This window comes from Rhodnius prolixus, unplaced genomic scaffold (genome assembly GCF_049639745.1).
Source record: "Rhodnius prolixus isolate KJV_2025 unplaced genomic scaffold, Rpr scaffold_5, whole genome shotgun sequence".
Taxonomy (NCBI): Eukaryota; Metazoa; Arthropoda; class Insecta; order Hemiptera; family Reduviidae; genus Rhodnius; species Rhodnius prolixus.
The window spans coordinates 36,089,051-36,101,334 of NW_027411624.1; the positions used below are offsets into that span (position 1 = coordinate 36,089,051).

The following is a 12,284-nucleotide window of genomic DNA, read 5'->3' on the forward strand; positions in this document are numbered from 1 at the left end:
ATTTAATGAAAGCTATTGCTTCTATTGCCCTCTAAAATGAACAGAGTGCAGATCCTGCAGAATTTCAAACTGCATTGATCCATCATCAACTTCCAAGTTTTAAAATGGATGGCCACAAGAACGAAAGTCATTTCCGACGTAATAGTCTAATGGTCTAAATAGTGCTAATTTAGACCATTCATAAGGATAAATTTATAAAAACATCATTGCATCGTAGAAATCTCAGAAAGAAGTACAACATACTCTCCAAGGTTGTCCTCTACCCGTGCCCTACTAGGCTAGAAACGTACTCTTTTTTTAAAAAATGTAAGCAACTAAAAAACATCTTAATACATTTATCTCTTATTTTGGCTTTGTCATTAGGATCATTAATGAGTGTAGTTTCAGTTACTTAAAACGGTTTTCATACCCAAAAGTATTAATTTTATACTCTACCTCACCATTTTTCTTCAAACCTTCCCTTCTGCTCAGGTTTCCGCTCGTGTTTATTAGCACGATTTGTAAAGTATTACTTTCAAAGTCCGTTGTTGCTGCTGCTATTCGTGCACCAGCATTTAATATCAACGAGTTTTTCCATACACTTTTCCTATCGATGCGATCATGTTTATTGACCTGTTCGTTCTACGTTTCAGTAATTTTCAATTCTAATTTAACTTCTAGGGCAATCGTTCACCCAGACATCTCTACACACGCTATTGCTTTTGCACACGTTGTTGGTTGGCTATTCTATCTTTTAAACTTGGTCACATCATTTAATTCAAGGTACAGAGTCGAAAGGAATGTTAACTCCCTAATTTTGGCCTTCATCTTCAGTATTGGCGCCTGAGATTTTACCAAGCAGTATCTCTCACTAAGTGATCAAAGAGTCAGCGAACTGAATAAGTTCCTAAAATGCACTATTCCTAGATTCGAGTTCTTTCTCAACTAAACAGCGTTCTGCATTGAGAAGTATTTAGCCTTAATTATGCACACTACAACAGAATTATGCAGGACAGTAGAAGAAAGATACAAAATAAGTGAGTCTATTGAGTAAGTACTTTATCTTGTTCTTTTTTATCTTTGATTTTATCCGCCAAAGTAATCATGTTTATTGTATCCCTACCTGGTTTCGGTCTTTCATCCATCATGAGAGGTAGATTAGCCAGTTTGACAAGAGATTTAGTTGAGTCAACAAATTGTAATGCGGGACAGAATTTTTTTTTAATTCCGAACGGTTTTGGATTAATTTTTCACATCTTTCAAAAATTAGGATTACAATTTCCATGTTTACAGAAACTGTTAGAAACCAAAGTGTTTTTTGTTTTCGATCCCTTTTAGTAAAATTTATATTAAAGGAAAAGTATTTTATTAGAAAAATTTCAAGTGACTTTTCAATATATTGAAAAAAAATAATTCGGTACTTTTTTTTTTAATTGGCAAATACTCTGGTACATCTTTGAAAACAAATAAATGGATTTTTACTTCTTAATTATTACATTTGTTTTTTTAAATAGTTGATTTCACTTCTTTGTTTTTCATACACTAAAAGTTTTATTAGGAATCTTAATTAATGTAACAAAGCCCTTTTTTTTACTACTACTTTACTTTTCTGAGAACGTCATTTTATGGAATAAAAAATATATATTTGTTTTTATATATATTTTGATTATATATATAATAAGAAATTTACAGTTTATTTTTTATTTTTAGTATTTTTATTGAACAATTATTAATTAAGCTTTCTTTTTTTTTTAATAACAAATATTTACATAAGATAAATATATAATTAATTATAGAATGAAGGAAGTAACGCGTACACCTACTATGAAATATTTTTATCCTAAGTGTAGGTATAATAATGCAATGTCTTAATTCTTTTTTTACATTTAAAAAAGCAAATTTTTGTAAAAACTAGGCCATTGAAAATACAATGATTGTATTTGATTACATCTAGTCCACTATATTTATTTTAGTCCATCCCCCCCCCCCCCCCCAAGAAATTAATATCTAAAAAAATAGTACCCAATAAATTGCGCCACCAGGAAGAAGTAAAATTACAGGCTTAGAACTTTTATTTTATTGAGATTGAAAGTAAATAATTTTAATGTTTTCGTGAAGATTTAAGACAGGGTTTCTTTGCGAGTAAGTTATACTGCAACGTTCAATCTTCACGCCTACCGAACATGTCGTAGGGCCATTCACATGAATTCAAGTATGCCACGTTCCATCCATTGAATTAATTTATTTCCTAGAATGTAAGTTAAATATCTCAGTTTCAAGCCTATTACTTACTCCTTCTTGGTGGAGCAATTTCTTTGGCACGCAGTGTAATGTGTACATTCATTTAATCACTAATTTAATCACAATTGCTGGCGATAATTTCTTAAGAATTCCAATTTCTCTTACAAAATAAAATAAAAGTATTTATTTTACACTTTCAAAAAAAGAAACAAAAATATTTACTTTAATAATCTACAAGGATAATAATAGTAGTCCCTTTTTGGCATTATTTACTAATTGTTTTTCTTTTCTTGGTTTTGTGTTAACTCACACAAACAACATCAACACAAAAAAAGATAGTAAGTGGCCTCATTTCCATGTAGTACATTTAAATCGCTTCACTTAGATAATTAAACAACTTTATTGAAAAGTTATACGCAATACTTCCTTCAATGTTCTAAAAGTCGTAAAACGAGTAAAACGCCAATCACAACTTGTAATTTTAATATATATTAAAATATATATATAAATCATGGTAAATTCGTAGTCATTGTTCTGGATTACGTTCCACATTTACAAAATAGAGAGAGAAAAAAAAATGCGTTAACTGATTTTCTGGAATAGCGACTTTTCCTTTGTTCACAAAATTAAAAAAAGAAATAAAAATAATCTCGAAACTAGGAAGTAAAAAGATCGAATATACGGTACGCTCTTCAAACGTTTCCTAAATAAATTAAAATAAAAAAAAAACCTTATTTTTGTTTTTGGCTCATTTACGCTACATAACTGTATTCGTCTGACGAATTTGGCGTCCTCTCGATATACTGTTTATCTATTAATGCTTCGATGCACTTTTTTATCATACTAATTGCGGGGGCAAAGGCTTTTGATTGACTCAAAACCTAAAAAAAAGAAAAGCAATAAATTATTAAAAATGGTTCATAGAAAACACAACATTTTAGACTTCTGTAGACAGGCATATCGCAAACTGTTGACGATCCCTTTGAACTTTTCCGCAGTGTAACTTATTCGCTGGATAGTGTCAGATTACAGTTATGTTACTAGCAAAGTTTACTTTTGTAGATTCGTTAGTATCTTCTCCAATTGTAAAAAAAAAAAAAATTAAAATTAAGTTTATTCTACATCTCAGACTGCTGGCAGACATTTTAGACTGGCTAAACGATGCAGCTGTATATTTACTTTACATGGCAAGGTACTAGGGGTCCGTAAGTTCTCTTTATGTTAAGAAGTGATTCTTCTCATTGCAGACGCATGTAATTGAGAGGGAAGTCACTTCCAGTAGACAAGAGACCTTTATACTTCAGAATTAATATTTAAAATGGCATCATCACCATACACGAACAATTTAAACATATTGAAGCGATACGCCTGTGGGCAGAAGGAAGGAGAAATAGGAAATTTTCAACAAATATTCTAAAAGAAATTTACCTCCTGTATTAAAGCATTATGTCTAAGTATTTTTCTAGATTTCATGATTCGTACTATCGCTGCTTGTAGATATAATTTCCTATCCTCATCCACGGCAGTTACGGTTTGTTCCAGTTCTTGCGGGCTTTCTTTTTGCATGGCAGTGCTTATACGAAGTCTTGTCCTTTTGTTACTATATTCCGTGTTTAATGACAGTACTGATTCAGCGGATAGAGTCTGATAAATTTAAGAAAGAAATTATAAAAAGCGTACGTATTCATTGACAAAAAGTGAAATTATATAGTAATTCATAGTTAGTAATTAGAAACAAAAATTAAGATGTATATGATTATGATAGATCATAATCATATACATCTTAATTGAGATACCTTTAAAGCACGTCACTGAATAACAACTTAGAAGTATTAGTGCTTTCTTTAACAATTAACACTTATTGTCATTTCTTCAGGGTGACAATTCTTACAAATTTCGAAAGAAGTAATTTTTCCACTTCCTCATTTAGTTAATTCCTTATTTATAAAAGTAATCTTACCTCTGTAGAACATATTAATAATTTGCAATCCACTAGGCTGGCTGCATGTTTATTGAACTGTTCATTATTTAATTGTAAATTCGACTGTATTTCGGTACATGTAAGTGAATCAGAATGTTCAAACATTAATAATATTGCCATCTGGAATAATTGCATTGTTACTATATAGGTCTTCTTTAAATAACCAAGTTTCAGTTCACCTAGTATAAAGAAAAATAAGCGTACAGACAAATTTGTATAACATTAGTTAAAAAAAGTTAACTATTTAAATATTACAAAATTTAATATTTATAAATTCATTGACTAGTCAAAACAAGTTATATGAACTTTTCTTTAATATTTTAATAAATTTTGTAAGATACCTTGACAAAGATGATGTAGCCAAGTCAATTTTCTACCGCTGAAATGACTATGATAGAACTTTTCAAACTGAAAACATAATATTTTATCAACCAAAAATTCCATTTCTAAAAAATTTCATTTTTATAAATCCCCACTTAAAAGAATTAAATTGGTAATAATTATATTTTGCAACTCTATTATACACAGGCTAAATATATTAAAAATTATTCATAAATATATGTAATTTTTATTATAAAGCGAATTAATAACCAAAAAATACTTACCATTTGGACAGATTTGACTAATTCCTGAGGTAAAGCAAATGATGTTAAATTTGTCTGTCCAAGAGGCCAAGCACCAGCCTATGTGAGTAAATGAAATATAAGTTAAATAGTGACGTTACAAAGTGAAATTACAAAGAATGTGATAAAATATTTGAAAAATATTCAGATATAAACTGATTCACAATTTAAAAATTGCCTTGAAGCGTAAGATATAACAAAATTAAGAGACAGTAAAAAAAATAACACTTTAAATTTTCCACCTAAGTTAATTCTGTATTTAATTACTACTTTAATCTATTTGTTTAAAATCTTATTATTATTCAATTTTTATATTGATCTTTAATTGTAACCTGATTCTAGAGAAAAGAAACAGTTAAATCTTATAAACCTTCAACGGATTGATGAGAGTTTTGATAAACCATATTAAACACAATCCGTTTCCGATACAATGCTCAATTTACTAAACAAAAAAAAACAAAAAAAAAGAAAAACTGGCTTGTAAGAGTAATAGCATTCTTGTAATATTCGACCGTAGGGGGGCAGTGGACTACAAACCACTTCCACAGGGATCAAGGCGTCTCTGCGGGTACCCCAGCCGAACGAAATCATTACTGCCATCTCTAATACTCATACAATACTTATGGCCAGTGTGACAGTTAATGTAAACCCACGGGCAAACACGTACACATACATCTCACATATCACATAAGACTGTATAAAACAAACAGCCAGTTTACCTGCAGCACATAAATTGAAAAATTTATTCCTAAATCAATGTTATCCTGTTTGAGAAAAGTAGTAAATTTATTGTTGAGATCATTTGACACAGAAATATCAGTGAACATACGATGAAGTTTATTTGTAAACTCATAACCACACGCTTGCTGAAAAGAAAAAAAAAAGAAGGAATCACAAAAAACTGAAGCTATGAGAAATATCTTCAAATTGTTGGAAGTGAAATTAAAGTAGCTTACCTTGAGCCTGTTGATCATAGCTTCTTCGGCATCCATAGACTGTGATTGTTGATGTATTAATCTTCTTGCCAACATTCTAGAATAAAATTTTTGAAATACATCTTTATCATCAATATATTTAAATATTGTGATTGAATTGGCCAAACGATCATCAATTTCCGATTCACTGGAACCTTTAGAAGATTTCTTCAACAGAGTATCACAGTATTTAGCTAGCTAAGATAAAAAACAAAATACAAAGATCTCAAAAGTAACAAGTTTCAAGATTTTACAGATAAATTAAATACCACACTATTTTCGTGTAACTATTGTTTATTTTACGAGCATAAAAACTGTTACCAATTCTGGAGAACGACAAGGTAATTTAGGATTGATTTTGTAGTTGATAACTGACGAACAAGCCTTATCTAAGGCGCCCATAAAGGCCTGATCAGATTTGAATACATCTTGAATGAGCTCCTTGTATTTCTTATGGACATCTAACATACTTTCAACAAACTGTATGTGCATCTGTGTATAGAGTAAAAACAATTTAAGAAGAAATTAATTAAAAAAGTGATATACAATTTGAATTATTTAAAATTATTGCAAAAGCCTACAACGCACGCACATTTTCTCCAGTCAACCTTTGTACTGCTTCAAGCCCTTTTTGAGTAATATGTGATAAAATATGTTGAACCAATACTCCTAGACCATTTTGTACGGCATGTAGAAGAGGATACATGTTTGCCAAATCTGTTCTTCGTTCTTCGCGTACCATTGCTTCACATTCACTATGTAAAAATTCCAAATGACCAGCTACCATTTCTTGTTCACATTTTGCTCTTACTGCGTTATACGAACTGCAATTATGTTTAGTTATCTTAAAGTGCAGTCTTTTTTTTTTTCTTAATATTTGTAAAAGCAAAGTAATCTAAAAGATTATATATTAAGAGTGACGTTTCTTCTTAGATACACATTCAATGACCTAGAAACTAGATATTCATAAAAATTTTACAAATAGAAACGAGAAAGAAATCAGTTTGTTAAAGAAAAAGTTATTATTGCTTTGAAGAAAATTTGATAAACGGAGAAATCTAAAGTAACTGCACTTTTTTTTTTTTGTTTAGAGAGAGAAAGAGAATTCAGAAATTTTGTCATAAATACACATCATTTTTTAGATTTAAAATGTAGGAGCCCTAATTTAAGAAGTAGACTAAATAGGTAATTAGGTAAATTCATGTTAAAAAACTAAACAATAACTGATGTGAATGCACACTATTTTATCTTAAGCTCAATAATTACGATTCTAATAGCCAAACTTCGTAAAAACACTGAATTTTACACAGCTTAAGCTTCAGTTATGACATAAATTAAACGTAACCATACAGTACACTGAAGATGTCTCTCGAGAAAAGAGCGATAGGTTAGTAGTTATCTCAGAATCCATCAAAAAATACATTTTTTTTTAAAGGAAAATACTAGTAATAAAGTGTTGGGCCTTCATCTGTATCTTCAGTACACGAAGATTTGGAGAGATCAGATTGAGTATTCTGCAACTTTTTATTGCAATACTTCTCTTATTAATGAAAATGAAAGTAAAAAAGATAGTGGTAGACATTTTTTTTTCTCTGTCAATTGAGTAAAAGAAATGAATATATTATCCACCTGTAATGTAGAAAATGATGACCTCTCATTGTCTCTTCGCTGAGCCTTTGCGTGACTTTTTCAACATACTGACTAACATTACACTCTTGAAGATATCGACTTGCTTCTCTTTTATAATACTCTCCAGTTGCCACTAGAAAAGGACCTTCGAAAACTCTTTTGTAGAGCTAGAATAACAATAACAAAAAGAAATAAAATAAAATACCGTTATCTATCAGTCTCACAAATAATGTAAGTAATCATAAAAATAAAAAATAAATAGGAATATATACTAACATCTAAAGTTCCCTTTTTCTTGTACTCCTGCATGCCAACGAAAGAATGAATTACTCCTTTTATAATCTCCGTCGAGGTATTTTGGGATTCACCAACCCTATCCTGATGAATACCTTCCAACAGTAAAGTCACTAGGCTCGCCTGTAGTGGTTCTATCATGTTCCGCTTCCAGATTTCCAACCCTTAACCCAAAATAGGTATTTTCATTGTGCACTTCATAACTTCCCTCCCATTTTTCATCATAAAAACCTACCACAAAAAATTAATTTATTTCGTACTTCCTCAAAATAGGAAGTTTAGGTGGGTTAATGGTAAACGAAAAAAAACTAAGTTTCTTTTAAAAACCGGAACCCAAATAGATTTTAAGTTAGATACCGCAATTATTGTTTTGGGAGAGAGCTTTAACTGTTGAGGTCATTAACGCTATTGTTACTATTATTATTACTGTAATCTTAGAATATAAAAGGAACAAAAATTTTTTTTTATAATTATTTTAACCTTTTTTCATTAAACCAATAATTAAGAGAACATCCTACATTAATTTTATACTTGACGAAGGTCACGTTTAAATATGTGTCTCCTAAAAAGTAAGATACATTTTCTTGAAATATACTGCCCTAAGAATAGTAAAAAGTTATCACTTATTATGTCAGATTAGGTGTCGTGGACGGGGGCGAAAGCACATACTTTTCTTAAAAATTAGTTACACACGGGATCGTAGTAAGGATCTCCCACTTACAAATCCTCGTTCGTAACCACTACACCACCCACCCCTAGCCCTAAGAATATCATGAACTATTCTAAGTAAAAAAAAAAAATTCATTTGATACATTTCATCATAAAAAAAAATATGAATTTGGTATTTTGAGGAGTCATCGGAATTAAGTCTAATTAAACTTGAGCTAAAAATACATTTTACGTTTACACTTGGACGTAAACCGAAAATAACATGACTTAGGACAATTGTGCCAAGGTGAATTCACACATATAAATATGAAAACAAAACAAATGATTTGCATTTGATTTTGAGACAAGTTTTGAAAATTTTTATAAACCATCTTTCTTCGAAAATCGAATATACGGTATTTTCAGAGGAACAAATTAGAACATCTTGGTTAAACATTTTAAATCTGTAAGTAACATTTAACTGAAGGCAAGTTACAAAAATGAAAATAAATCTTGGGAAAATTCTCACCTAGCTCTCCTATTTCCATTTGTTCTTCTGCATCTGGTGTCATGTTGCCATAAACTATTTCGGCTTCAGATAATTTATGCTTTTTAATGTGCTGCTGGTTCAAATATCTGAAATAAGAGGTGAAAATAGTTCTTAACTTATATTTATTTATTTTTTATCACACTGGGAATACAATTTTTAGACATTACTAAATTTTAAATAGAAAATAGTTTCAAAATACTATTCTAACAAAATCCACTATTCTTACAGATAAAGCCGATGTAGATAATTTATTCCTTGGCTGTATTCATTCCAGGCATTATAATAATTTTTTAATAAGTTACTTTCCCCAGCAGAGACAACCTGAAACGACCATAAATTAAGCGAAATAGTACTTCTCTGTTCTGGAAATGATATTCATTAATGAAACATTAGTGTTGAAAAAAAATCTAACCTTTTCTAATAGATTTTTCACATGGTTAATCAGAAAGCGTCGGGTTTCTTGATACAAACGATCTGCAAGAGGTTCTGGGTAAGCCACACACAACGAGTACACATCACTATAAGGGGGAAAAATAATAATATTAGATGACCAGAATCAGTTGACAGATGCAAATAATATGGAGTTAGGATAGAAGTTTTAAACAAGTTAAGCTATTTTACACATAGTAGCATAACATACACACATAATTCATTAAACACATGGAAAACCAATGAAAAATTAAAGCAAGCTAAAAATTGATAATTTAGTTTAGATTCGACCGGGACCCATCAAGAAGCTTTAGGTCAAAACCTACATATAAACAAAATAAATAAATAAAGGACGCTTTACAAAATAGATTTTCCTGTTACAGATTTTTCTTGAAAGTGACCTTCTTCAAACTTTGTATAACTTACTACACACATACTTGAAAAGTAGTAGAAACACTACTAGGGCTTTTCTCAGTTTCAGTTTAGAATCTTGTACGGTTTTAATAAAAAATTAACTATGCAACCTAATTTCAAAATTTTTAGAAAATCTTTAAAGTTGAAGTCAACTTTACTGTTTTTTAATATCAAAAATGGTTCCCATGATTTACTTCAAACTTTGAATACACATTAGATAGAAATATGTAGTCGTATTGAACTTAAACGTTCTTGCAGGAACTTAGCTTCAAGGAGGTTTTACAGTAAAGTGGAGTCAAGCTTTCCTCTAATGTTCGATCTAAGCGAATTTTATGGGTCTAAGTAATATTTATAACTATCAAACGTGTTCAGAGTTTAAAAAAAAAAAAAACTGAGTGGAAGCTCGATTATATTAAACATCTTTTTTTCTCGAATTTTGTTTGATTTTTTTACAAGATAATAAAGATAACCCAAATTATATGAACTTGAACCATATATTATTAGGCACAAAAGAATCTTTTCCAGAAAGTGTGTAACTGCATTTCTGTACGGGCTGAGACGTCTACTTCCTCTATTTCGTTTTGTTTGTTGTAGCATGCAACAATTATTTTCAATTACTTCTTCAATTCTAATTCTTAATTTTTAGAAATCCTAATTACTTAGGCAAAAGTGAGAAAATAGTTTGTTGTTTTCGCCATAAGAGTAGCCATTTTTACTATTTCTTACACTTTCATAACAATAACCAACAACTTTGCTCGAATGAGACATTTGAGAAAAAAAACAAAAAAAAATAGGGGCGCTGATTTTGAAGAGGATGCGGTAAAAGATAAAAAAAAACAAGTAACTTTCTAATCTAATCAGGGGATGAGGGCAAAGAGAAAAAATAACCAACTTTCTAATCTAATAATTAGTTATTTCACAAATGTGAACGATCTCTAGAACGGGTTCAAAACATTTTTTGGCACAAAACTCAGAATTAAATTGCTTGAGTCATGCTAACACGAACATCATTGCACATTAAATTTTAGAAATCTCATATAGAAAATGAGTCATTCACTAAATTGCGTTATAATCTAAAAGGAAAAAAAAGTTTAGTTATCCTTGATTCAGCTATTTATAATATGACCTAGATAATATCGGACAGATTTACTCATATTGAATTTAATTATGTTAACAGGGAATTTCCTGATCCAAACAACTATATGTTACAAAAATAAACGCCAAATATTCTGTATATTTCTACAGTCACATACATAAATAATAAATTGAAAATAAAATTCTTAGAAGAAAACGAATTTTAAAACTGTCTTGTAACCTTGTAAAGGTTCTTTTCTTTGTTTTGTATACTATTTGTGACAAGGGGTAGAAGTCCTCTGCAAGACAAACATGAAATTTGGCACAGACAAATTATCTATAATTTCTTCTTCAATTTAAACCTTTCTCAACTATTGTAACAATAATAAAATCAAAAGTAAGTTGAGCATAATGATTTTTTTTAATTAGGCAAAATCAAATAGACCAAGAAAATAAAAAAATCTGACTACCTGAATCGATCATTCCATGTAGATCGTGGGACATTACCAAGTGTAATAACACCTTTAACAGTTTCTTGTAGTACGTCCCATGTTTCATCAAAATCTACTTTCCTTGGTTTTAATGACATTTTTTATTCCTACAAAGATATGTCATACTATCTAAAAACATACACAAAATAGTTTTTTTTATTCCGCAAAAATCCAAAAAACCAGAAGAAAAATAACAGCTTGAGAATAAAATGATTGTAAATAATCGTTTTCAAATAACTACCATAAGTATATATGAAACCCGAAATATAATTTTAAAAAACTATAGTTACCATGAGTGGTCGTTTACTTGTAAAAAAAATAAAACTAAAAGATTTAAAACGAATTGATATTCCTCTATTTTCCTTTGAGGTGCAGAATGAACACGCACAGAACGTAATATTCGTGAATGACTTTACACCTTAGCTATCAACTTTAGTGACTATTTTCGACTCAGTTATACTTTCAGCTCTACTTTTTGTCACCTCACTTTACTTCCAAACAGCTAAGCTAGCAAGCCATCATACTACAGGTTCAGCAATGTAGTAATAAAAAACTAATTTCCCCATTTAATTTAATTTTTAATTAAAAATAATAATAATTAGTTATCTCCAACCTAAGACTTTTCGGTACCTTACAATTAATAGCAACTTGTAAACATTTATTCCTTGAAGTATGAAATTTACTAATTTCTGAAGTAGCATTTTTTGTTAGTAAACAGTTTTTATAAATCCTTATTACATTATTACATTAAGATTTTCTAAATTATTATCCTTTTATAAAAATTTAAAAAAATGCTAGAAAATCAACATTAGATTAAAAACTTTTGTATTTATTTTGTGTAATATAATTTACTAAAGGCGTTTGAAAAAATCTTTACTTTTTGGTAACTAATAATTTAATTAATAGTTTTTTTATTAACAAAAGTTGGAAACTAAAGATGTTATAAATCTCCCCTCC

General features: G+C 29.7%; 1 protein-coding gene across 2 annotated transcripts; it reads right to left on the bottom strand.

The window, feature by feature from the left end:
• Positions 1–1,392: 1,392 nt before the first annotated feature.
• On the bottom strand, positions 1,393–11,865 carry Cul2 (cullin 2). 2 transcript variants are annotated; one of them, XM_074134882.1, is made up of 16 exons: positions 11,618–11,865; positions 11,307–11,434; positions 9,332–9,437; positions 9,146–9,240; positions 8,899–9,005; positions 7,704–7,885; positions 7,428–7,594; positions 6,391–6,622; positions 6,120–6,290; positions 5,781–5,996; positions 5,544–5,690; positions 4,807–4,884; positions 4,543–4,609; positions 4,181–4,380; positions 3,649–3,864; positions 1,393–3,101 (listed from the first exon to the last, which is right to left on the bottom strand). In XM_074134882.1, exons 2-16 carry the CDS (start codon positions 11,423–11,425, stop codon positions 2,973–2,975), a joined length of 2,232 nt encoding a protein of 743 aa, XP_073990983.1. In that variant the 5' UTR covers positions 11,426–11,434; positions 11,618–11,865; the 3' UTR covers positions 1,393–2,972. The 2 variants fall into 2 exon arrangements, with proteins under 2 accessions (XP_073990983.1, XP_073990982.1); XM_074134881.1 differs by having other exon boundaries at positions 11,307–11,456.
• Positions 11,866–12,284: the final 419 nt, after the last annotated feature.

Excerpts from the sequence above, each read along its gene's own strand:
- Cul2 (XM_074134882.1), bottom strand. The coding sequence starts at position 11,425 with ATGTCATTAAAACCAAGGAAAGTAGATTTTGATGAAACATGGGACGTA. Across the intron at positions 4,885-5,543 it reads TTTCAATTTATGTGCTGCAG|GCTGGTGCTTGGCCTCTTGG; the intron begins GTAAACTGGCTG and ends TTACTCACATAG. Across the intron at positions 4,610-4,806 it reads TAGTCAAATCTGTCCAAATG|TTTGAAAAGTTCTATCATAG; the intron begins GTAAGTATTTTT and ends TTATGTTTTCAG.